Source organism: Elephas maximus, chromosome 3 (assembly GCF_024166365.1).
Source record: "Elephas maximus indicus isolate mEleMax1 chromosome 3, mEleMax1 primary haplotype, whole genome shotgun sequence".
Classification (NCBI taxonomy): Eukaryota; Metazoa; Chordata; class Mammalia; order Proboscidea; family Elephantidae; genus Elephas; species Elephas maximus.
Window position 1 is genome coordinate 112576622 of NC_064821.1, and position 27203 is coordinate 112603824.

The 27203-nt window shown below is 38.8% G+C and overlaps 1 protein-coding gene across 12 annotated transcripts in view; it reads left to right on the top strand.

Annotated features, from left to right (window-relative positions):
- SGIP1 (SH3GL interacting endocytic adaptor 1) overlaps positions 1 to 27203 on the top strand; it is a 247962-nt gene that overhangs the window by 139480 nt on the left and 81279 nt on the right. For 11 of the 12 annotated variants that reach the window (XM_049879515.1, XM_049879514.1, XM_049879512.1 and 8 more), the window contains 3 exons: positions 18533 to 18557; positions 19499 to 19550; positions 21040 to 21125. In XM_049879515.1, the coding sequence (XP_049735472.1) occupies positions 18533 to 18557; positions 19499 to 19550; positions 21040 to 21125 (163 nt within the window). Of the gene's footprint in view, positions 1 to 9316; positions 9329 to 15316; positions 15329 to 18532; positions 18558 to 19498; positions 19551 to 21039; positions 21126 to 27203 lie in introns of all 12 variants that reach the window. The other variant, XM_049879520.1, reaches the window with a different exon arrangement.

Genomic DNA, 27203 nt, shown 5'->3' on the forward strand with positions numbered 1-27203 from the left:
AGTTATTTACATCTACCTAGTTTGAGTCTCAGTTTCTTCATATCTAAAATGGGAATAACAAACACCTGTTTTGCAGGGTGACTGTTGGGCTGTCCATCTTTTTCTGCTAGTACAATTTGTAGAACATTCCCCCTAAGGGAGAAAATAGAGATAGGAGATGAATGGTTTTACAGTCTGCTCCATTTATACTACCCTCCCTACTGTCAGGGTAGAAGCAAGCCTTCATGACATCATTCAAGAAATGGCTTTGCTCTTAAAGAGCAAAACTATTTCTGAAAGGGACAAAATAAAACAGTGTATTTGCATTCACAAAAAAGTACAGCAAAATCAGTGTTTAAACATACAGTGAAATACAATTCCCTTTTAAGGCAATTTGAGGGAGAGGGAATAGACACTTGCTCCAGGGATGCCACAATTTCTTAAACACCTGGGCTCTACCTCCTCTTAGCCTGGTGGCCTTAGGCAAGTTACAAAACCTATGGCTTGGTTTCTTCATCAGTAAATGGGGATAATTCCCATACCTACTCCATAGGACTGTATGAGGGTTGAATGAGTTAATACATACAAAATACTTATAGCAGACACCACATTCAGAGATTGTTATCATCATTGTTGTTGTTAGACTGTCTGCAGAGCCTAAGGCACATTTTTTTTAGAATATCATTAATACTGATAAATCAGGAAACCCAAACAGCCAAAAGTCATTTATATCCAAGATCACCAGTAATTACCCTAAGCAATCAACCTGGGAAAACGTGTTAGCGAAAGAACTTTTCTTGTGAGGCCTATGAACTGGTTTTGAAGGTAATTCCAGAAGTATTCCTAAATTGCTTTGAGTAATGGCAGTATCCTCTGAATAAGTATAGTGCTTCTTCAGGAGATAAAATCGAAGGATGATATTCATTTGCCTGCACGTGTAGCAGTCATATTAGCGCACAGTAGTGTGAGTCCTCCATCTTGTTTTATGGAGTATTGACTCCCCCCCGCCCCGCCACCTTCAAATCATTTCACCAAATATTTGTTGAGTGCCTTCCATGTAACAGGCACTATGCCGATATCAGAACTACTGAACAGACTTGACCTCCCTAGTCTTCTCACCACCACTCTGACTACAAATTTATCAGAAAACAACATGTAACCATTGTTGCTAGCAGCATCTGGAAGTTGAAATTCCCCTTGAAGTCCAAACGTCGGCCTGTCTTCATTTCAAGTCCCCTGATTGAAGATGTGATCGTCTGCAGTGGCTTCCCCTCTGGCTTCCAATTCAGGGTCTCCTAAATCCTCACCCTTTGAAGGGTCTCAGATACGGACATCCCCTCCATTTCTTTCAGAGTCTAGAGGGGGCATTGTCTCTGATACACCTGTAGTTATGTGCTTTGCTCCCTAGGTACTTTGAAACCTGTGTCTCCTGTAGCTTTAATGAAAGTGAGAAGACAAATGCTTTGACTTATTTATTGGTGCAATATCTTTTCTTTTTCTCATGTGCTGCTATTGAGTCCTTTACTTTTGTTCTTTGGTGAGCCAAGAATCACTGCTGGCATACCTTGAGAATATGTCCTTAACTACATCATGTCATCCTGTACTTTTTAGAATTTTTGTTGTAATAAGTCAGAACTAGGCTTGTATTCTGGCTCTGTCACTCATTAGCCATATAGCCCTGGACAGGTAGCTTAACTCTTGATGTTTCAGTTTAATCACATGTAAAACGAGGTTAATACTACTACTCACCCTACAGGGTCCTTGTGATGATTAAGGAAGTGTTTCAAGTGCTTAGTGCTTTGTAAGTAAGTTGATGTAAGGCTCAACGGAAGCGCTAAGTAAATGATAGCTATTGTTAATTATAACAATGATAGAATGACTCATGATGACTACTCTTCATTGTCCTTTAAGGTCACAGACCGCTTTGAGAATTTGCTGATGGTGATGGTAGTGATGATAGTGATGACGATAGTGGTGATGGTGGTGGTGGAACCAGCTGCAAAAACTTGTTGAATGCTGTATTTCAGGTGCTTCACATATATTAACTCATTTATCCTCACAAGTTTCCTATGAAGTAGGCACTCTTATTATCCCGATTTTACAGATGAGAAAAATCGAGACATTGAGGGATTCATTAATTCAACCCAATGTGTCACAGCTAATAAGTGAATTTACTGGGATTTAAACCCACAAAGTTCAGTTTCTAATTCAGAACTCATTATCCCTGTGTTATACTACCTCTGATGAAAGCCATTGTCTCTCTTTCTGGGTTGGGAAAAAAAGTTCATTAGTTCACTTAAAACATTTTCCATCAATTTCTGAGTACTCACAAACCCTTTGAAAGCTATTTATGGGTGCTCAAAAGCTATGTGATCCCAGTTCAGAAGGCTGCCTCTAAGGTTTTCTACCCAGTCAGTCAATCCACAGACAGTCCTTTCCCGTGGTCTTTCATATGTCATCCCATGTGACGTGACAGCAACATTTGGCCAGGTCAGGTTTAATTACTGCTGTTTCATATGTGATTTCTAGTTTATTAACATTCTCTCATTTTATATTAAAACTTCATGTTCATAGCTACCTTTGTTTTAAATGTTATGGAACGACACCTCATTTTTATGGGATTCATACATTTTGGTTTCCATAATCAATCAGTCAGCAAGTATTTATTATGTCTATAGTAAGTTATGGAGCCCTGGTGGCACATTGGTTAAGAGTTTGGCCGCTAGCCAAAAGGTCAACAGTTTGAATCCACTTGCCGCTCCTTGGAAACCCTATGGGGCAGTTCTACTCTGTCTTATAGAGTCACTATGAGTCAGAATTAACGACAACAGGTTTTTTTTGTTTGGCGGGTTTATGGTACATTATAATAATGCTTTGCATTTTTTTAATTGCCCAGTCATGATCAGAAGGATGAAATTAGCAGCAGCACTATTAAGCAGACAGAGAGGTGGTAATCGCTTTATTTTGCAGAAGAAACCGACTCAAAAAGATCAAGAGGCTGCTGAGGGTTCAGAGGCCAGGGCTCAGACTCCAGCATTCAGCCTCCTTTCTGCCTAGGCAAAAACACAAAATATTTTCTTATCTACAAAGTAAAGGTCTAAGTATGATTCAGTTATCTTTAAGATCCTTCTCAGCTTTGTATTCTGCTATATCTTCTGACCTAACATTCTCTGGAAAGCTCTCCATTTTAGGGGACAGACTGGAGGTGTAGCAAAGGGACGCAGAGAAAGACCATTTCCTTGAAGCACACTGATCAAGTAGGAAAAACACAGGCTTTTAAGTCATTGTCTTATTTGTGTGTCCTTGGGCAGGTTCCCTAACTCTGAGTCTCAGATCTCAAATCTGTAAAATGGGAACAATAATACCTACCTTTTTCTTAGGATAATTTTTTTTTTTTTTTCCTTAGGATGGTTGTAAAGATGAGATGAGATAATGTTGTAAAATGCCTAGTTGGATACCTGTCACCCAGGAGGGACTCAATAAATGTCAGTTCCCTTCCCAGCTCTCCCTTCCTTTTTTTAAAGTTAGACGCCCCATGGAAAGCAAAAAGAAAATAAAAGTAGCAAGGGAGAATGTCAGCAAATCAAGGAGAAGAGGGCTGACAGAAATGATCTGAGAGGGAAAGTCGACTTATCCTGGCGTGTATGCTAATACCACCTCCTCTTCCCTGTAAAATTCAGTGATTCAGGAATTAAAGAATTTGATACTGAGTTATGAAGGAGCAATTAGTTTAATCTTGCTACTTGAGACTTGCAACCCGTGCAGGAGCTATTTAATCAAAACAAAAATGTGGGGTTTTGAACTGGAGATGTTCTGGTGTTGTTTGCTTCTTCCAGGTGGCCCACCCACCATCCCACCCCCAAATTAGCCTGCCAGAGAGCAAAATCCGCAAAATTGCGGCTGCTTGGAAACACCGCCCCCTCTCTGTCCTCACTTAGGCAGAAGGTTCAGCACCCCATTGAGTTCAGTAAAAACAAAGAGTCATCAGCGGGGGAGGAGAGCCACAATCTCCTACTCGCTGGTATTCTCTCCCCCTTGCAAATGCAGCACAGCGCTAGAGAGAGGCTAAGGACTGCTTGCACGCTGGTGCTGAGAACAGCAACCCCGACCTCAGGGCAGGGTGTAGGTGGGAAGAGGCTCAGCTTGGGCTCTGCTCATCCTGAAAAGCTTTACAGGGTAAACACGATTTGAGTTGGGCCTAGACCAGGGTATCAAACATGGGACATATAAACTGCCAGTCCCTCCTTTCAAACCCTCAGCTGACATTACAACTAGACCCAGACATAGCCTGAGAACCAACCCCCTCTAGACAGAAACGCAGGCAGAGTTGGCACATGGGATGAAACTTATTATCCCAGCCTTATTAAGAAGATAGATGGAGCATATGGGAGGGACTTTTCTTTCTCAAACTCTATTGTTCTCTTCCCTACCTTAGACGTCCTCAGAAGAGCTGGTTTTGTATCTCTCTGATCTGTGTTCACTCTTTTCTTCTTTACTAAAGTTCTTCCTAGAGGATTCTCTGTTGCTTCCATATCCTGGACTTTAAAACAAAAATACCATTTTCCAAAGCTTTCATGCCAACCCTATTCTAGTAAGTAGAAATCCCAAAACTGCTCTATAGTTTGATCTCCTTGAGAATGGGCAAAATGTGAATTCAATCTGGAGCACCTTGACATTATTTCTCAAAGTAACGTTGGCTATACCTTTTGAGTACATGGTATTTTTCTTCCCTTTGAGAGGTATAAGAGTTATAATTTCCTTGCATGATTCCAAACTTTTGCATTGTATTTTATTGTCTCAAGATATAGCATCTGATTTATGGTTCCCAAACATTATTGTTACCAAGGGCCCCTTCCTCGGTTGAACCCAACTGGAGTCATACCCCTCAATAAGACTGTTGAGGCAGCCTGGAGTCACACAAGCAAATTTATTTTGCCAGCAGCTACCAGAAAGAGACAGTAAAGGCTAGAACCTTCAGAGAGTCTGTCTCACTGTTTTCCTGTGAGCCAAGTATTTAAGGGTTTCAACAAGGAGGGGAGGAGGGGTTTTGATGTTTATTCATGAGGTTTGGGGTGAGGGGAGGGCAGAGATTTCTGAGAAGGGGTTGGGTTATGCAAATACAGGCATGCAGGCAGGATTTCTTCAAGATGGAAGTCCTTTGGTTCCCCTTAACATAACGTTACGAGATGTGATGCAGGCGCACTGGTTCCCCTTAGTCACATTGGCCCCTTCGGTAGCATGGGCAGGACAACCGTGGTGGCTTTTACTTCTTTTTCACACACTCTGTACCTGTGGAGTCCTGCAAGAACTATATTCACAGTTTATTTGCAACATCTTGGAACATTTCAGTTCTTACCACCCCTCAGCCAGAACATTTTGCCCCACAGGACCGATGTGTTCTGTTCTACTCTCCAGGAGGTAGATTATGGTTGTATCAGGTTGCTTATTCCACTTTCTGTCCTGCTCGCCATTTTCCCCCTGCCTATTTGTGGGGAGGGGGTGGGGGGGAAGGGCCCAGCCAGCCCTGCTCCAGCCTAGTCCTGTCTCACTGTCTTGTTACCAATGTGGTCAGAGAACACAAACACTCAAATTTCTGTTACCAACTTAAAATCTAACTGAATGAGACAATAAATTCACAATACCGACAGATGTAAACATCTTCAGATGTCTTCACCAGAGGTAGTAAATTCTTGAATTATATGCTTTTGATTGTAATGCTAACTGTAATCAAAAAAGACTAATTTTTTTTTTTTTTTTAATCTTTGAGGACTTCTGCCGTAGTTACAAGTGCTAGCCCTACTGGTATAGAATTTAGAATTGGTTTTAAAGTATTTTTATTAGCTAATGGCTATAATTAACATAGAATGGACTCTGTAAAGAAGCACTCAACTTGGGAAAAATAAGTTTTTAACATTAGCATAATTTGTGAACAATTCACTGAGTATTACACTTATCATATGCCCAGAAGTTGTAAGTTCTAACTACTGTAACACATAGTAGGCACTCAGAAAATACTTGGTGGGTGGGTGGGTGGGTGGATGGATGGATGGATGGATGGATGGATGGATGGATGGATGGATGGATGGATGGCCTTCATTATGGGGCTTAGCTATGATATAATGCAGTTTGTATTCTCAATTTCATACAATCTTTTCCCTTTCAACTCAAGTTTCTTTCTATTACTAGATGGATAAGCAACAGAAGCAATTACTCCATGGTTCTTATCTTACAGTTTTAGCATCTTTGTCAAATGTATTAATATGTTTCTTTCCATGAGCACTGTTTCATTGTCGTAATTCTCCTGTAACTCTGCACCTCTCAGTCAGATGTCTGTTCTCTCACCTAAGGCCTTGGGTTTCCATCACTTAGTTGTCTTTGGACCCAGAGGGTAAAGGGATTTTAATTATCTTTCTTATACTTCTTTTACTAATTTTTATACTATTATTCATACATTTATAGAAACTCTGGAAGTTTTTTTTTTTTTTTTAGTGCCAGAAAAAAATCTACAGCAATGAATGTAATTTTTAATTGTTTTAGGGAAAAGAATCTTTAGAATATGAATCATTCACATGATAATTACGTCAAAAGATGATTCTTTAGAGACTTGGGGGAAGTCTCATTTCTAAACAGAACGAAGGGAAGATTTCTCTCTGTCACATATCTGTTGAAAGAACAACCACTAAGCGCCCACGGACCTCAGAAACTTGTTTTGAGTCATCTACCATCACAGCAGAGGTGCATGGGTATGCACACCAGCCTGAACTGCTTGTCCTAACGTCAACACACAGAGAGCGAAGGCAAGACGGGCTGGCCTCATTCTATTTTGCCCAGTAGAAACTCCCTGTCCCCTTCCTAACCTATTTGAAGCTCACTTTTTTTTTGTTTTTTAATACAGTACATGGGGAATCAAACTGAACTTCCAAAGAATAGGGAAAAGGACAGCTGTGTCACATCCAGACATTCTCAGGCATTGTTTCATCTACGCCTGTTCTCAACTAACAAAAGTTACCAAATGTCCACACCTAAGAACCCCTGATATGTGACAAGAGAACTGCATTGGAACAGGGTGAAAGCTGAAGTCGTAACTGTGGTCTTCAAGGCCCTCATGGTCGGCCTCCCCCCATTACCACCCAAACTCACACCTCCTACTCTGCCTTCTCACTCCACTGCTCCCTGGCTCCCTAGCTGTGCCCTCTGCCCCCAAGTAGCTGCATGGTGAGCTCCCTCACCAACTTCAGGTCTTTGCTGAAGTCACCTTTTCAATGAGACCACCCATGACCACCTCATTTAGAATCACAAATCCCTCTAGCCCTGCATTCCCAAGCCCCTTTATTTGCTTCATTTTTTAAAATTGCATTTATCACCTTCTAAAATACTGTATACTTTCCTTACTTCTTACGTTTGTTATTTATTATCTTCTCCCTCCCCTCCAAAAAGTAAAGTCATTGGAGCCTGTTTGTCTGTTGTTTTTATTGTTTTGTTCACTAATGTATCACTGTGCCTAGAATAGCATCTGACATCTATGAGGTGTTCAGTAAATATCTGTTAACAGTTTAATAAATGAATAAGTAATCCTTTTGATCCTTGTGACCGCCTGACCAGTCATAAATAACTGATAGGAAGTGGTTATGGTATATTTATAATAAACCCCATTAGTTAAAATATAAAGATTCAGAATATAGGAATTCTATTTTTACAGTTAAGCACTTGTAAACCCTTAAAAGGCTTGTAAATTAGACCTGGTTTTCTGTTTCTTGATTCCACTATATTAAGCCTAATGTCAAAAATTCCCACAGCAGCTCAGTTCCTTGCTAAGAGCAGGAAATCTCCACGAAAGGGTAATTGGAACTCTGGTTTATTTTCTTCATTTACCGCTGTTTGCTTTGGTTCTGGATCTTAAACAGAATTCAGTATCAAATGTTGCTGATTCCTAAGGCAATGGGTTTGGTTTTTTTTTTTTGGTTATGCAAAAAAGCAGGCTTCAGCAAAACCTAACTTGGGTGAATACTTGCGTTACAAAGTGATTTTGGGTAATGATAGCCAGAGAACCATTCTCCATCTGCAGCAGGCACGGGTCTGTGGATTCTTGGAAAGATGTTGTTGATGGAGATGAACTGCCCTTCAAATGAGGCTTGTAAATCAGAGAACTGTGTTTTTGCAAGCCATTAAACAGGAAAAAAATCCCCTTACTTAGAAACCATACACTGATTCTATTTTAGGTGTTTTGCCCAATCCAAAAATTCACTGACTTTATTTCTATTTCCAAGTGAGCCTAGAGGTATAGATCTATTTTCTAATTATTTCTGTTTTTCATAATTAAAAATCAACTCTAATGCAATGAGTTATTTTAAATCAAGAAATATCTTCATTACCTAAAGAGAATTGTCTTATTTGTACAGTTTGTTTGTTTGTTTGTTTAACATTCTAAAGGAACGCTTAAGCCAAGAAGCCATAGTCTAGGTGTTGGTAGCTGTTAACGATTAAAGCAATACACCATATTGAATAAAGATGGTTTCATGTAACATGTAGCCTGTATGGGAAGAGATACGGAAGAGGGGAGGAGTAATCCATGTTATTTGAATGTTCATCTTTAGTCTTCTGATTTTAATTTGAATGACGGAGTAATTCAAATTCATATCACTGGTTTTAGAAAATAATTCTGGGGATAATGTGAAGGATGGATTTAGGAGATGAAACTGGAAATAGGACCATCTGGTAGGAAGCTCATGTAGGGGTTTATGGAGTACCGCTGTCAGCAGGAGATGATGAGGCCCTCAGTAAAAACAGTTACTGAGAAAATCAAAGAGCTTTCTGAGGGTCCAGAGGCTACTCACCAGGAGAAGAATTTATTAATGAGTTATCTACAGGAAGTTGGGGAGAATGAAAAAGTGGGTTCAAAGAAGAAGTGACGATTCTAGCCAGGGTGAGTGGGAAGAAGATGATAAGTACCTCATTCCCTGACAAGACTGGAGTTTCAGGAAAATCTCATGTTTTAGTTTCATGGCCATGCCTGGCTGAAATGTGTTAAGGGCATTTTCCAACTCCTTTCAATATCATGAGGCATTATTTTCTATCGTCAAGGCCCAGATCTGTCTGACAAAATTAAACCATTCAAAAGAAAGCTTAGGATGCGTTCAAATGGAGACCACATCTATGCCTGCTGTAGCTAGCGGCCTAGGAATGAGAATATCAGACACCCACAGGAAACGTCTTAATAGCAGTGCCTTAGAGAGCTGTCTCAAATAGTTATTTTGAGCCTTGAGCTGTTTCTGCTTCAGGATCTATTTCACCTCTCTTCTTCTCTCTTTATTTTTCTCCCCTATGCTTACGCTTTTAGAGGAAAAGTCCGGTAAGAAATAATAAGTCCTTTCCATGTTTTGGCCAAACATTATCTATTCTGTTCGTTTGCACTATCTATATACCTAATGACTGAATGTGTTTAACACCTAAACAAGGTTCTGAATTTTAAAAACAAACCTTTGGGGAACCAGGGAAATGTCTAATTATGTCACATGGGAAAAAAAGGAAGTCGGTTGCTAAGTGATTTTGCAACCCTGTTATTAAGGGCCCTGGGGTAAGTTTGTAAAGATTCACCTCTGTCTCAACCACAGGCACATGAGCAAATATTTTAGATACTAAGTTTCATTTACTGCAGCTTCCACTCAAATTAGTCAAGCTAGGCACAAAAAAAATTTTAATTTTTTGTTTAATGTACAGAATGATAGCACCCTGCATGCTTGTGAAGTTGGCCTAGGAGAGTTTTCTTTTTTTTTTTTGTCAGTAAATCAGAAAGATACCCTCTCCCTCTGATGGTTTTTGAAATATTCCATCCTGCACTGGAATTGTCAGAGACTGAAAAAGAGGATCTTTATAAAGCATAAGCCACTTGCATGCTGCTTTTCATTATCAGTGGGTGATTTTCAGTGCAGCACAAACCAGGTATGATGTACCTCCATAGTTCTACTTTAGAGCAACATTGAAACCATTCTACTCAAAACTCCTCCTTGGTGGCCTGTTTTACAGGGAAAATATTCCCGAGATGCCAATGCATGGCTGACACAGGTGACCACACCACTGAGAAGTATGAAAACATTGTGTTTCCATGTTAACAAGCACCAGGAAGTGGTTGGTTGGTTCTATTTCACGCACCTTAAATGGATGCTGCAATAAGTGCTAAAACCTCATATCCCACATCCCTTGACCCAAACCTGGCGCTCTCTGTACCTCATGTCAGATACTAGACTCATAGAAGTCCACGTGATAGGAGGGAGGGGAGATGGAAGGCACAAGAAGAACAAAAACTGGACTCAAAATGTTATAGTCTCTCAAAATGTGGGTACCTGGTCTTTTTTTTTTCCCCCGAAAAATAAAGTAGGCACTTATCGTCATTATTACTATGACTGAATTGAAGAGCCCACCTGTGAGTTTCTGGGAAGTGGCTATGTATTGCAGGCTGTGTGCCAGTATAGTATCATTGGTGCACTTTAGTAACCTTTAGCTTACATTTTGCCTATTTCATTTGTTCCCTTTGTCCCTGAATCTTTTTCTAAATTATCTAGTTTTCGCCACTTCAAACATTGGCAGGGCTGTGTGGCCTGAAGTTTTGCTGTAGCATTTCATAATTCTCTGTTCCTCATGGCTTCCTCCTGTCATTCTTACAGCAACTGTAATCACAAGTAGGCCTTTTCTTTATTACTTGTGTGTCTTCAAGTATGAGTCTTCCCCCCACTTCTTGCTTCATTCTCCTTTGGAACTGTTTGTTTTGTTGATTCTTTGTTCTCATCAACTCTTAAGAAAGCCTTGATCAGCAATAGATGGTGTGTCTTCTCAAGTGAAGTTTCAGAAGATCACCTCGACCATGTCTGATTGGATATGATAGATGCTCACTGTAATCTGACTTGTAATATATATAGGAACAACTTTTAATATAGGCAAGCACCTATAATATTGGGACAATTAAATGCTTCCATTCCTAGGGAGTTGAGTCAGAAGGCAAGAAGAAAAAAGATTATACCCTCTCTGGTTAGAAGACAAGGCCTCCCTTACTCACGTGTATGAATGTCTTAGTTCATTTTGGTTTACTTGCCAAATAGTTTGTGTCCTCGCTAAAGTATTTAAAAGCAAATAGGATGTTTGCTTAGATCATAATGATAAACATAATGATCATATATTCTACTTCCTTCCTGGAAAGTTCTCTAATGTGAATCACTGAATTTGTTATGACTAGACTATATAAAAATATTATTTCTTTAGTACTTTCTAACTTACCTAGCATTTTCCTCTGCATTTCCCCATAGCGCTGGATTTAGCAAATGAGGGTGTTGTAAACTTCAAGATCTAAGGCTGGTTATGGAGTGAATTTGGCAAGCAAGAAAAATTAAGTTTGGTTACTTCCTTTCATAAATATATTAAAACACCAATATTGACTATGACCGAATTTAAGTTAATCCTTTTATGCAAAACAAAAGAGAACTGTGATGTAATCTAAGGATAGTATGGGGATGGCTGCAGTACTTTCTTTTAGGGAGTCACACTCATATTACAAATTCTATAAATTTTAAAAATACAACATGTTCTAACCAAAGATCTTTATTCTACTGACCAAATCATAAATTAATATGTTTACTCACTTTGAAAGTAGCCTCGAAATGCAAATAAGAGTTATCTCTGAATTGAATACTGAAATAAAAACAGAGGTAAAAATAAAACACTTTCCAAAACCTTCTTCAGAATGTGTCAGAAGACCAAGAGAAATCAGGAACCGAGCATTTAATGTTTAACTAGGAACATAAGAAAATCGTCTAGAAGATGAATAGACGAGTTGGAAAATTCCTGTTAGAGTCATCAGGTTTAGAGATGAAGTAATAAGGACAGCCTCTAAAATTTCCTGAGAGCTTATTATGGTTGATACAAATGCCTGCAATCAGACAGAAATTGGCCACCTGCAGACTCTGGACAACTACATAGGTGTTTTGTTTGGGTGTACACTTAAAAGCAATTTTATTTTAGTCTAATTTAAAAACCAGAAGACTGCAAATGAAGAATCTGGATGTTCATCTTCTTCAACACCTGTAAAGGTCTGGCAGCCCTATATCCATACCCTTGCACTGCAGTCCTGGGGCCTGCATAGTGACCAGAGCTTCCTGACTCATGTACACCTTGTTCGTGTACCTTACTCCTGGAAGCATTTGAGTTTGCAACTCTGGAAATAGACCTTTTAGCTTATAGATTAATCAAGAGCAGATACTTAGTCTGCTTCCTTCCACCTTTGAAGCAAATTATAAAAATTGGAAGAACAGAGAACACTAAAGGTATTGAAGTTCTTGGGAAATGTCAGGGAAAGGGTAAAATAAAACTTTAACAAGCAAAGACCCTCCACTCCTGACTGATATTGATCCTGCTGTCCTTGTAGTCTGGCAGAGCCTATAGCTGCTTTATGCAGGTACAATGGTTAAGCGCTTGGCTGCTAACCAAAAGGTCAGTGGTTTGAACCCACCAGCAACTTCACAGGAGAAAGACCTGGCAGTCTGCTCCCATAAAGATCACAGCCTAGGAAACCCCGTAGGGTAGTTCTACTCTGTACTTATAGGGTCACTATGAGTCAAAATCAACTCCATGGCACACAACAATAGCCAGCTGCCTTGGAGTTGACCTCAACTCATGAGGACCCCATGGGTGTCAGAGTAGAGCTGTGTTCCAGACTTTTCAGTGGCTGATTATTGAGAAGAAGGTTGCCAGGCCTTTCTTCCAAGATGACTCTGAGTGGACTCAAACCTCCAACATTTCAGTTAGCAGCCAAGCTCCTTAACAGTTTGCACCACCCATTAAAAAACCCATTGCCATCGAGTCGATTCCAACTCATAGTGACCCTATCCCAGGGGCTCCAATTAACATCTATTAAAAAAAAAGAAAAGTTGCCATCACGTTGTCAAATTGACTTCTGGGGTTCCTTTGTTTTTGAGGGTTTCACACAGCTTTTAATTAGAGATCTTGAGGTCTTCAGGATTGACACTTTCCATAGCTTCTAGCTGGGTCTTCTAGATTCTCGTTAATCAGCCTGTGACTTCATGAACTTGAACAGCTGTTCGCTCAAAAAAGTGTGGTGATGATGACATTTGGAAATGGAGTTTCCAAACTTCTACCTTATGAGGATGTCTTTTACTAGAAAAATATAAACATGAACTCTTGACTAAATCATCTAGGTTTTAAAGTCATTGACCATTAAGGTATGACTTAATATGGGTGGATTAATGTAATTGAGTCGGAATCGACTCTACGGCAACGGGTTTGTTTTGTTCTGTTTTTAATGTAATTGGAATTGTATTTTTTTCTCTATAATCTTAAATCAATAAATGATCTTGAATTTAAGGTTCTGCCTCTATGTGGTTACAATCAGCATTTTATTTTACATTAGTTAGATTATAACTAATTAGTTAGAAATTAGTTGTAATTTCATCTTGGTCTATTACTTTTAATCCCTTTGCTGTATTTTGTGCTACTTTTAAAAGGAAATTGTTTGCCATGAAATTGAATCTAAAATCATAAATTCCCATATTTCCTTTTTTGGAAAAGAACTTTGGTCACAACAGAAAAATAAAGTCTAAATCATCATACAAAAGAATGTCTCTTTTTCTTTCAAAACACAGTATGGAGTAGTCAGTAAAAAATTTTAAGCCCAGAAATACATATTAACAAATGTCTTTTTTTTTCTAATTTTATTTAAATTTCATGCATGCATGTAGACAGGTTTTTAAGAAAGGTGAGATTGACATGGACAGGTACATGGAAAATACAGCAAATAATAAAGTCAAATATTAGAAGTAAAATGGACTAGAGTAAACATGTCTAGAGCCCTAACACAAAACTAGTCTGGAAAGTAACCATTCCTGGACATTAGGTACAATTGTTCTCTACTTTAGGAGTCCTTCAGCAATATCATGCTTAGTATCATAGAAAGAACATGAAAATGGAACCAGCCTCTTCATTTGAGCGACCTCGTAGCTACTTTTATGTTTTGTGCTTTGGGATGTGGTCAATACTGGGTCCCAAGTAGCCTCTGGTGAGTTCGTGGGCTAGCCCATAATCTGAAAGTGAAACTCTGTACAGCTCTCTTACCCCACAGCCATCCCAGTCAGTCTTGTTACCATGGCAGGGCCCTAAAGAAGAACACAAGTCAGAGATTGTTGGAGTAAATTGATACTTAAGCCATAGTGAAGGTTTGAGGAGTGAAAGAAAGAAGAATTATGTCTGCTTTGTTTTGTTTTTCCAGACATCATCTGGTCCACCAGTGTTCTATCGGTGGTGGACAGTTTTTATTATTTCCACCTAAGTGGCTCTTTGTCTTCCGTATTACATTCCTACCCATTGGTACAAGCTGCCCAAATCACTAGAAAAAACACCTTCAAAAAATACTCTCATAAACTCATATTTCATGGCACATTAAAAAGAAAGCCAGACAAGGAGGTTGTTGTTAGTTGCCATCCAGTAAGCTTCAACTCATGGCAAACTTATGTGTAACAGGACGAAGTGTTTCCTGGTCCTGCACCATCTTCTTGATCATTAGTGTTTGAGTCCATTGTTGTGGCTATTGTGTGGTGCCTTCCAACCTAGGGGCCCATCATCCAGCACTGTATTAGACAATATTCCGTTGTGATCCATAAGGTTTTCATTGACTAACTTTTGGAAGTAGATCTCCAAATCTTTCTTCCTACACTGTCGTAGTCTGGAAGCTCTGCTGAAACCTGTCCACCATGGGTGACCCTGCTGGTATTTGAAATACCAGTGGTATCATAGCAACACACAAACCACCACAGTACGACAATCTGACAGACGGGAGACAAGAAAGAAGCTGCCTTAAATCCTGCTCTCTGGTTTTCTTGGGGCTTCCTTTAAGCCCTAATTATTCAGGAAATGCGCTATGCTTATGATGTTTGCTGACACCTGTTGGGGAATTGGTGTGCCCTGTACTATTCTCAATCATTGTCCCTTCAGCCCTACTAATCTGGAGGAAAATTCCTTCTAACAAGGCGTTAAAAACTGTCAGTAAAGCTTTCTTGTACATTTCTGCTTTGTTCATGTGTGTACATAACTGAAAATAGTACCTCCTTATTAGGAAAGCTTTATTATACAGTAGATGGTCTCTGTTTAAGGCTTTCCAAAGTCTCCTTATGGTTTAAATAAGCCTAAAACACAGTGACTGCTTGTCTTACTTTGGTCTGACTCTTTGGAGTATATGTTTGGTTAGCTGTTTATGAAGCCTTCTATTGCCCAAGCCTGTTGACTGATCCATCATTCTCTGACTAGGTGTCTGTTCTCTCTTCCTTTTTGCTGATCACAGAGGCGCAGCCCGGTAAGAACTCTCAACATTTTTACCTTAAACATGTATAGAGAAAATTGCTGCCAAGGCAAGGTGGCCAGGTTGGTTTCCCATTAAATTTATGATAACCCAGTGTGAATGAGGCACATGAGTTAGGTTTACTGGGTGGAAGCCTCTTATCCTCGAAGTGTCCAGGGCATAGTTTAAGATTATCAGAGCTCTTGCCCATAACAAAGTAAATTCCTACGTAGGCATTCCAACTCCTAAAGCTAAATTTGATAAATGTGCATGGTGTATGTGCGTTGTATATGTGTGTGCTCACGTGTGTAAATGCAAAGTGTTGAGATTGGCTAAAAAATGCCATAGAAGTTGATAGCAAAGTGATAATAAAGAATAAGAAAACTAAAAAGAAGAAAGTAAGGAAAACGTTTTTAAACCAGATTGTATTTAAGCCTGAATTTAAAACATATTGCTGGGCCATAATTTACACTAGTCAGTATATGCTGTTATATAATCCTAATTTCAGTTATGGAGAAAGAGGCGTACTTTCAAGGTAACACTCCTAGGCTGTCACATAATTCTAAATTTCATCGCTGAAAACAAACTTCGAAAGGGTAAATCAGTGTTAGATTGTGTTGTTTGAAGTAAAGTCTCAGTCACTTTCCTCAGGTTGAAGAGTGTTATGAATTTAAAGCAACACAAAGAAGGGTCTTTGCCATGTTTGAAATGACTTCCTGCTCCCTGGTCAGCCCCTTGAGAGAGGAAATGGGACTGAAAACAACACTCTCTGAAATACCCTTAGGCCTGTGCCAATTCAATTCATCAATTAGTATTGGGGGCAAATACCCTGCCCCAGCTGACTTGTTAGTAATTTATTTAAACTAGAGGCTGGCGCTCAAAGTTAAATGTTTTCAGGGACTAATTTTAGGTTGTGGGTGATTCCAAACCCGTGGTTAGGTGCTATCTCAAATTCAGAAAAAAAAAAATTTTTTTTTTGAAGGAAAGAGTGAGTTTACTATTGCAAAATGAAGGAAGATTATTCATAATATACACATATCAACAATCATTGAAAAGAGGAAAATGTGGTCACGTGGTGAAGGTGTGAAGGTCTTTGAATGAAGTGGTGTTCTGCCTGAATGTGGCTTGTCTGCCGGACGTCATGTTAATCTTTTTCCAGCTTTGTCATGCCGGCAACATCAAGGTCCTCAAAGATCTGCATGCTGAATCCAGCTGAATCCAGTGGGGCTTTCTTCTCTGTTGCTGCAGACTTGCTGCTGTTCTTTGGAATATCTGTTCTTTATAAATTGATATTAGTTTTATTTCTTCTAATTTTTAAACAACAGGGTTTTCTTTGCATCTTTCTGCCTTGCTTGCTCACACTTAACTGGGGATTGTTCATTCATGAGGGTAATTTAATAAAAATGTTACGAGGGCTTCTTCCTTAGGCCTTAACAGTAACTATCCATTGAATGAGTTAGTACACCTGGGAATCAATGAATACAAAAGAAGCTTTGTACCTTTCTTAGTTTCATGGGTATTTTACATTTTTAATAAAAATGGCAGTACAGAAAGGCCAAATAGTCTTCATTACAGCCTCAGGGGTTCCCAAACTCATGGATTTCAGGATTCACAGTACTGAGGAGGCCCTGTTCCCTCAATGTCAGCTTATTAACCTTGTGATTGACTACTTGGAACTAGACTCCCTGTCTTTTCCTTCATACCTTATTAATAGATAATTGATTACCTGAGGCTTCATAACTGCAAAGAACATTTTAGCTCCATTAAACAGTTTGTTTCTTTATTTCTGTCCACAGAGTCTTATTTTCCAAAAGTGAATATGTACCTAAACCCCATAATGACCATAGCAGATTTAAATGAACATATTGGCTTAAAAGTTTTTTTTACAAATAATGTACTAGCTTTCTATATGGCACACATAATAGGGAGAAACAGATTGCATTATTTAAGGTAAGATAAGCCTGATCATATAACTTGAAAGATTTAAACAACCCACCTAATGAGGAGAAATCACTTCTCACTTAAAGAAAAACATCTAATAGACCCTTGTTCACATTAAAACTGTTCCTCTCTCCTAAATGAAATCAAAATGGGATAGAGAATTCTGATAAGTCTTTAGGAAAGCATCGAAGAAGCTTCTTATAGGTCTGTTACAGAGATCTGGTGCTGAGTTGTTAATGTTATAACTTGAGAAAAGAAAACCTATTTGTGGCCACTGGTTTGAGGCTTGACCAAAGTTAGAAAGTAGGGAAAATGTGTCTTTGATGCCCACCCCACCAAACTGTCATTCATGGTGATGCTTTCTTATACCTTCAGTCTCCCCATCCCTGCCCCTGTCATTCTCCCAAGGTTGGTCATCCTACGCCATGTCCTACCCCATGATGCCAACCTTCTGGCAGTCTACTTTTCTGGTAGCACCTCATGCTAAAAACTTTTCACTGCTTCTAATTTCAAATTAAAATTTTGATCTAGTCAATACTTCTGATATCTAAATAAACTTACTCTTTTTTTTAAGGTGTTATGGTTGCTATAAAGGCTAGAGATGGCTTTCGCAGATTTTCCCTGACAGGGCTATTTATGTTCCAATAGAATCAATACCTTGAATGAAAGGAATGACCCCCAGTAAGTGGATTGGGGGGCCTTTGGCAGGCAGGAGGAATTCCCTGGTTTGGTGAATAAAACAGACCACTCAGTGGCAATGCCTCCAAGTTTCCCTTCGCTTTAACTCTTGCCACTTACACCTTTAAAAATTGAATTAGTAAACTGATGGCTGTTTATACGAGCAACTTGCAGATCCCACCTGACTAGAAGCAGACAGTCCCCCTAATACATTCTATAATTTTCAGATATCAAACTGGGTCATGGAATATGGTAGCCTTGGATTTACTTTCTTGGCTGCTGTGTTCAAGGTTTTGGTTTGGTTTTGTCTTTAATGGACTCTTCATTATTTGTCTTTAATTCACCAAGTCTGCTCAGGTAAGGGTTTTTTTCTGGTTCAGAAGACTTATTTATCCTCCCTTCCCCTCTATAACCTTTGAGTCAAATAAAAATTTGATTTATGTGCGTGTGTGTCTACAATTCCCAACTTGAATGCAGTTTAAGAAAAATTTTATTTTCATCTGCATTTCTTAGTTCAGTTTAATGCAATAACAGAAATATACATATTGTACGTAATACCTATGTGGTCTTAAACCTTATAGTGTCTATTTCTAATTCTAGGGTGCAATTAAAAGGAACTTATCCAGTAAGTATATTTTAGCTACAAGAAATAGAGTATGATTTAAAAGAAGGAATAGTTCCTTGGATCTTAGAGGATGTATACATTTGAATTATATACTCTTGGACTTAATTTTTAAGGTTTACAATTTTTTTACTTTTACAGCAAAGACATCTTGTAATGATAGAGGAGCTCTGGGTTCAGAATGATTAATGTTTAAACTCTTGAACTGAATGTGCTTTTGGAAAAACCTTTCTGCCTTCTTCCTGTATCTGTCAACTCTTGATGTATCAGTTAACTTTAGAAATGAATTTAATTGAGTATGTGTTTATTGTTGGGGGGGGAGAGGAGGAGGATAGAAGGAACTAAAGGTAGATGTAATTTAACCATTCTTGTGTTATTTGATGTGAAAATGTAATCAACCAAAGTGATATGATATAGGTTATCATATGCATAGAGTACAGTTTTCCTCTGCTGCATATAACACATTCCAAGAAATTCTAAATTCATGGTATATAGTTAAAGGTATGACATTTTCTTGGCATTTCAAGAAAAGAACAGGCATAGAATGCTGGATTCATGTATTATGTAAAGATGGCTGGCTTAGTAGTCTCATGCTAACTGAGTAGCAGAACTGATCAACACAGCAGACATTTGAAGAATGCTATGCTATTCCGCTAAGCTCTGCAATACACAATCTATTTAATGGCTTATCATGGAGGTTCCTTGGTGGATGAGATTTTACAAATGCCAGAGAAAATGCCAGTACATATGCCTACTGCATGACTGTTGCATTGCCAGGAGAGAGGGCTTGTTTTCTGGGTTTGTTTTGCAAAGTTTTAATGTTGAATTGCTTATTGATGAGACTTAAATCTCTTAGTGTTTCCAAACATAACTCATAAAAGATGTCAGAGAGGAATGGTAAAAAATAGGCCTAAAAAAATCCCTTTGTTCTGTGCATCAATCAGGTGAAGAAGTAGCAAGACCCAGACGTTCCACACCAACTCCGGAACTTGTAAGGTGAGCATGGAAGACGTTGGTTATGTTTTACGCAAGGCATCATGCCCTGTTAACATTTAAGGAAATCTCCTCTGGGCTAATCTCCTGACTGTTAATAAGGGGCCTGCCCATAGGTACAAGTCCACAGCATGGTCCAAATATGCTATCATTTCTCATAACTGCAGCCCCAGGGAGACCTTTGGGGAAGTATTCTGTGGTCATCTGAAGTAACTGTCCATCACAATGTTTAGTTCGCTCACTAATAGGAAGAGTCTTTTGGTGTCTGGAATGCTGATCTGAAATATGATTATATTACGCTTGGGAAGGGTTGTAATTTCATGATACCTTCATTCCACCTACCACATGCCAAAGGAATCTTCTTAGATGTTTTGGGTTTTGGCAAAGCAGTGTATTTTACACTGTATATTCTTTGGGTTAGGTAAGTATTGTACAAATGGGCATTGTTTTCAACAAGGCTGTTATTACTATATATAAGCTGGATTCTTTTACACTTTACCCTCCTTCCCCAATCCCTCCTCTCTCCTCCTCACCTCTTCACCCCCTTCCACACACATGGAGAGAGAAAACTTGTTGGGATTAATGAGGAGAATCAAGACTAGAGAAGACATAAAGAAGATTATGCAGCCCTTTGGTAATAATCGGAAACCCTGGTGGTGTAATGGTTAAGTGCTACAGCTGCTAACCAAAAGGTCAGCAGTTCGAATCCGCCAGGCCCTCCTTGAAAACTCTATGGGGCAGTTCTACTCTGTCTTATAGGGTTGCTAAGAGTCAGAATTGACTCAACCGCAGTGGGTTTGGGTTGGTAATTATCTAGAGTAATAATTAGAAGAAATCATGAGAGTTTAGCTTATCATTTGCCTGCTCCCCCCTGTTCTCTTGATACTCTGCTTCCCTTTCTGAGATTTGTTGCTTTAAGGTATTAGGAGGCTATGGCTAGTCTATTGGGTAGGGAGAAAGGAAATTAGAAGCTGGAAGACCCTGTTTCTTATTCAGACACAAACACTGACATCCTGGGTGGCTGGTCACCTTACCTCTCTATGCTTGAAGTGTATTAATGACAACAAAGAGGTGCAGTGAAGACAAATATAAATGTTTTTTGAAATCTTAGGGGAGAAAGGTACTTTGCAATAAACTCTTATCTCTAGCATAAATAGTCATGAAGCTCAGAAAAGACTTTCTCTATTTCTAACTTCTGTTGGACCACCACTCTGGTACCCGACTGAGAGCCAAGGATCTTGTCTCCTGCCAACTCTCTTGTCCCATAACATATTTATGTATTTGACATCCTTTGTAATATTTTCTAGCCCTACAAGAGCTTTGTATACTACACAGGCTTGCAGGCATGCTTACAAGAGTGCACACACTGGCACACACACATGCACACGTACCTGTCTTACCTAGAGAAACATTTGAAAGCTTGTAACTTGTGTATCTTTTTTAGCATTAATAATCCCTGTCTTTCTGTTTTGCTTTAATGTATATGGTTTAGCAAAAAGCCTCCAGATGATAATATGGCCCTTGCTCCTCTCTTCGGCCCACCATTAGAATCAGCTTTTGATGAACAGAAGACAGAAGGTAAAAGAAACTGTGTATACCTATGGATTTGTTTTTCGTTTCAGTGAAGTATGACTTACCTAGAGTAAATATAAGTGTTTTGAGGCATGTTTTTTTTATTTGATTTATTTATTAATGTGTCTTAATTTTTTTTTTTTTTTTTGGTGAACATATACACAGCCAAAGAATCACCATTTCAGCAATTTCTACATGTACAATTCAGTGACACTGATTACATTCTTCAAGTTGTACAACCGTTCTCACTATCCTTTTCCAAATTATTCTGCCACTATTAACATAAAATCACTGCCCACCAAGCCTCTCATCTAACCTGTTCGAGCTACTGTTGTCAGTTTGATCCCACATAGATAATTCTTTTAAAGAGCACAATGCTCAAGGCAGACATACTTTATTAATTAAGCCGAACTATTGTTTGGTTCAAACGAGGTTTCAGGGAGATAGTTTTGGTTTGAGGTTTAAAATTTAAAGATTATCTCAAGGCAGTATTCAGAGGTTCATTCAGCCTCAGTGGCTCCAGAATGTCTAGATTCCATTGAGGATTTGATCGAGGCATATTTTTAATGTATCATCAGTTTCTCGTGTGAAAGAAAAGTTCTGATCTAGGTGTTTTATAAAGCGTAGACGAGTTTAGTTTGCAAACCTCTATTATTTTAGGATTTGAAACTTTATCTCCAAAAAAGCTAAAATCTAAGAGCTAACAAATTCATTCATCAAAAGAGGTCAGAAAGAATTATTGCCAATCTATTCAAATCACTCCTCAGGGAGTAAATGCTCTGTGAGCTAAACAGCCATCATTTGAGGTATTAGCAGCAGCACAATGGAGCCAGCCCCTCAAAGTCCCCTTCATAGTCACTGTCACTGCGATCAGGCCTCTCTGACCACATTTTCTGTTTCACCTCATCAACGGAAGTGTCACCTGTGCTGCTCGAAAATGACATTGTTTGCAGAACCACAATCCAGGAATGACCTTGAATCATTTAACAACTTACAAGTAATATGTCATGGGAGAAAAAGAATACATTCATTTCTGTCATTATTATTGGGCTTACCTATTAAATATTCATTCATAGAGTTAAATTTCATTTTTTAATGCCTAAAAAAAAAAATTTTTTTTTTTTTTAATAAATAGCATATACCTTGCTGATATAAAAGAAATTCTCTATAGGAAGAACCTGAACTATTCCTGATATTTGTTTATGTCCAATATATGTATCTTCAGTAGCTGTGTTTGGTAATGAATATTGTGTGACTTAAGGGCATTATGTAAAATGTTACTTTTCCAGGACCTATTGATGAAGGAAATTAAATGTTTTAGGACAACAATACTTGGAAGGCTATTGAGTACGCTAAACCACAATAACAAAGAAGCTCCAAAGTAGGATGAATTTAACAAGACAGCATTTTATTTCTGTTCATATTAACAGTGTAGAAGTAAGCAATAGAAGACCTATAAGGTAGCCCTAAAGAGCCCTGGTTGCACAATGGTGAAGCACTGAGCTGATAACTGAAAGGTTGGTGGTTCAAATCCACCAGCCACTCCATGGGAGAAAATACCTGGTGATCTGTTCCTGTAAGGATTATAGCCTAGAAAACTCCATGGGACAGTTCTACTCTGTCATAAAAGATCACCATGAGTAAGAATAGACTCAATGGCACGCAACAACAATAGGGTGGCCCTACCATCCTCAGCATGTGGCCCTCATCTCTGTATGTATGTGTGTGCTTCTTTAGAGAAGCAAAACCACTTCACTGGTTTTGCTTCTCTAGAGAAACCAGCCTAAGACACCCCCTTTCTTCTGACTGGGAGATAATGAGATGTGGGGCAGCCACCTTGGGCTCAGAGATGAGGGCCACATGCTGAGAATGGTAGGGCCAGCCTATTACTGTTATGTGCCACTGAGTCTATTCTGACTCATAGTGACTCTCTATGACAGAGTAGAACTGCCCCCATAGAGTTTCCTAGGCTGTAATCCTTACAGGAACAGATCGCCAGGTCTTTTCTCCCACAGAGCAGCCAGTGGATTTGAACCACTGACTTCTCAGTTTTATTTTCAGAGAGAGAGAGATTTATATCAAAGAAATGGCTCACGTGGTTTTAGAGGCTGAAGCACCAAGTCCATGGGTCAGACTGGAGGCTTCTCCAGACTCGCATAGCTACAGAGGCTGGTGAACACAAAATCCAGACCACAGAGGCTGACGAATCCCAAGATCAGCAGGCAAGCTGCTAGCTCAAGTCCCAAGAACCAGAGCTTACACAGGAGTCAGCTGCACGATCCAGAGCAAACTTGCCAGAAAGTCCACCTATATTGGATACAGGCCACACCCCCAAGGAAACTTCCTTTCCACTGGCTACTCACCACAGATCCCATCATGGAAGTGATCACATTATTTTATGACTGCCAAACTACATTATAACTGCCAAACCACTAAGAATCATGGCTCAGCCAAATTGACACATAACCTTACCATCGCAGTCCACCCCTTATCTACTTGTCACCTGTATACATCTCCTTAAACCATACATAATCTCTGAATAAAGGCAATTATAAAGTCACATTTGTTTCTAACATGATACAACTAACACACATACAACCAAAAATGCACTAGCCCTATTTATATCTTATGTTTTATAAGTGAATAAAACAAAAATATTTGATGTACACATACAAGGAAGAAATACTAATAACAATCACAGTCCTTGTTTCTGCAGCTGGTCATGTGGTTGTAACTGGCATTTAGAGCTACTTTCCTCCACCACCCATTCCATATTCCCTTTGCCCTCAGCAAGCACCTCAGCTGGTCATGGTTCTTTGCCTGGCGGGGTGACCCAAACCTTCATTCCTGGATGATCTGGGCCATTAGTAGTATGTCAGAATTGAATTAATGTAGTTTTCCATTAATTTTAATCACAGGGTATGGTTATACTAAGAGACATCATAAGGGATTTCTTGCATTCCAGACATACTCTTGTTTACCTCCATTATATAATATCAATCCTATTTCCTATTGGTAATAGGAATCAATCACACTAGCCAATATGGTAACTATTTTCTTTGCCTGTTGATCCAGAGGCATAAGGAGACCAAAGTGGCCAGGTGTCATTCTTAACTTTCAGCTCAGTGGAATCAGTGATGTGTATCCACGTGGGATTTCTCCCTTTGGAACTAAGACCTATAGACCCACAGAGCACAGGGTCACGGGGACAAGTAGCAAAAATTTTGTGAGTGGGTCACTAGGGATAATAGTGAGTGGTGCCACTCCCATTTTTACCCCTTGATTTCTGGACCCATGAATCCTGGCTATTGGAGAAATAGCACCATATATCGATGCTGGTTTAGAGCATATACAGACTCCTGGAGAACATTGCCCTGATTCTGCAAGGTATTGCCACGTAACTGGCTCCATAATTGGATTTTTAGAAGGCCATTCCATCATTCAATCAAGCCAGCTGCTGCAGGATGATGGGGAACATGGTAAAACCAATGAATTCCATGAGCATGGTACTATTGCCGTACTTCATTTGCTGTGAAGTGAGTCCCTTGATCTGAGGCAATGCTATGTGAGACAACATGAAGATGGATAAAGCATTCTGTAAGTCCACAGATGGTAGTTTTGGCAGAAGCATTGCATGCAGGGAAAGCAAATCCATATCCAGCATAAGTGTTTATTCCAGTAAGAACAGAACACTGCCTTTTCCATGATGGAAGCGGTCCAGTGTAATCAACTTGTCACCAGGTTGCTGGCTGATCACCTCGAGGGGTGAACCTTAACAATCACAGGGGGAAAAGGGCCGATGGAACTCATTGCCAATTCTTGTAAGGGCAAAATTTGGAAGACATATTACTTCCAACTGGAGCCCCCCAGAGAGGATTTAGTACCATAGGACCAGCTAAATTCAAACTATAAATGTGGAAAATGGATGCTGGGAGACAGCTAGCAGTCAGCCACACCTGAAGTATTTTAAATGATATAGTTAAGAAAAGGTATAAGGAGAATTGCTGAATACTCCTTCAGTTATTTAAATGCCTATAACTTAGAATCCCTATATAAAGGTGGCCCTGCAGTAAGGCCTTAGCTGTGTTACAAGCTCACCTATAATCAATTACACAGTCACTGACATAATTGTGGAGGAACTGAAAATGGGATTTGATTTCTTGCATCAAATTTAAGGTATTATTTAATGCATTCCATAACTTTATGGAAACTTGATACACAAAATAAGATTTAAAAAAAACCATGGTGGTGTCCCACATTGAATGGATAAAAAAAAAAATACTGTTTCACACCTTGAGAATGTTTGAGTTCATGTTAAAATAAAATAGAGCCAAGGCCTCTTTGAGGTTTGTGATAGAAAAGTGATATACACACGGACTTGTCAATGAGCCTAGCTTGATTGTTCTTTCTATGCTTTCAGCCCCTGATGTCCCGTAAAGTTTCAACATTTGCACTAACCACACTGCTCTTCCAAAACCCACACTTCCCTTTCTTATCTACTCACTCTTACTTTTTTTGATTGATTCTGCAATCATTAGTTTAAAAGCCCTGGGGAAAAAATATTTTGGAGTCAAGTATATTTGGATCAGATCTGAGCTCTTGTTCAAGCTATTTGACCACTCCCTCAACCACATGGTGGTGTTGTGAGGATTAAAATATATAAAAATAGTAAGCGACCTTGTGCTAAGTGTTCTATATATAGTATATTTATATACATTACCTTCTTCTAATCCTCCTCCTTCAACTGGGTTAAATTTTTATTATCCTTGTATTATACCCAAAAGAGCAAAAGGTCAGAAAGATTAAATAACTTGCCCAAGGTCCTACAGTAAGAATAGAACCTGGATTCAAACCCACATCTGACTGACTTCCCAGCCTATGCTCTCCACCGCAATGAATTAAAAGGAATATTTGCACAACTCAGCAACAGACAACCCATTTTAAAAATGGGCAAAGAATTTGAATAGACATTTTTCCAAAGAAGATACACAAATGGCCAATAAGCACATAAAAAGATGCTGAACATCATTAGCCATTAGGGAAATGCTGATCAAAATCACAATGAGGGACTACTTCATACCCACTAGGATGGCTGTTATTTAAAAAAAAAAAAAAAAACAGAAAATAACAAGTGTAGGTGAGGATGTGGAGAAGTTAGAACCCTCATCCATTGCTGGTGGGAATGTAAAATGGCTCAGCCTCTGTGGAAAACATTTTGGGAGTCCCTCAAAGAGTTAAATACAGAGTTACCATATAACTATCAATTCCACATCTAGGTATATACCCAGAATAATGGAAAGCAGGGACTCAAACAGATACTCGTACACTAAGGTTCATTGTAGCATTATTCGTAATAGCCAAGATGTGAAAACAACCCGTGTCTATCAACAGATGAATGGATCTACAAAATATGGTATATGCGTACAATGGAATATTACTCAGCCATAAAGAGAAATGAAGTTCCAATATATGCTATGACATGGATGAACCTTGAAAACATATGCTGACTGAAATGTCAAACACAAGAGGACAAATATTATATAATGTCACTTATGTGAAATACTAGAATGGGTAAATGTATGGAGACCAAAGTAGATTAGTGTTTACCAGAGGCTGGGGAAAGGGGTAGTGGGGAGTTATTATCTAATGGGTTCTACGTTTCTGTTTGGGGTCATTAAAAAGTTTTGGAACTGATAATGATTGATTGTACATTAATGTGAATGTAATTAATATAACTGAATATACATTTTTAAATGGTTAAAATGGCAAATTATACATTACATATAATTAACCAAAATAAAACTAAAAAAATAAAAAGCAATACTTGTGTAGTGCCTGACCCATGATAGGTGCTAAGAAGTAATTATTTACATTGTTACCATAGTAATAAAGAACTCAAAACAAGGAGAAAAAAAAAAAAAGGAGAAATATTAAATTCAGTGTCTCTAGGCTCAGTACCTGATTACCTTTATGCATATCCTGATTCATTTCAGGTATCTAAGAATTTGTTAATTTTCTGATATTCTCTTAGGATATTCTCCAAGCATTTAAAAATAATTTTATTTCTCTTTATGATGCTTAAAA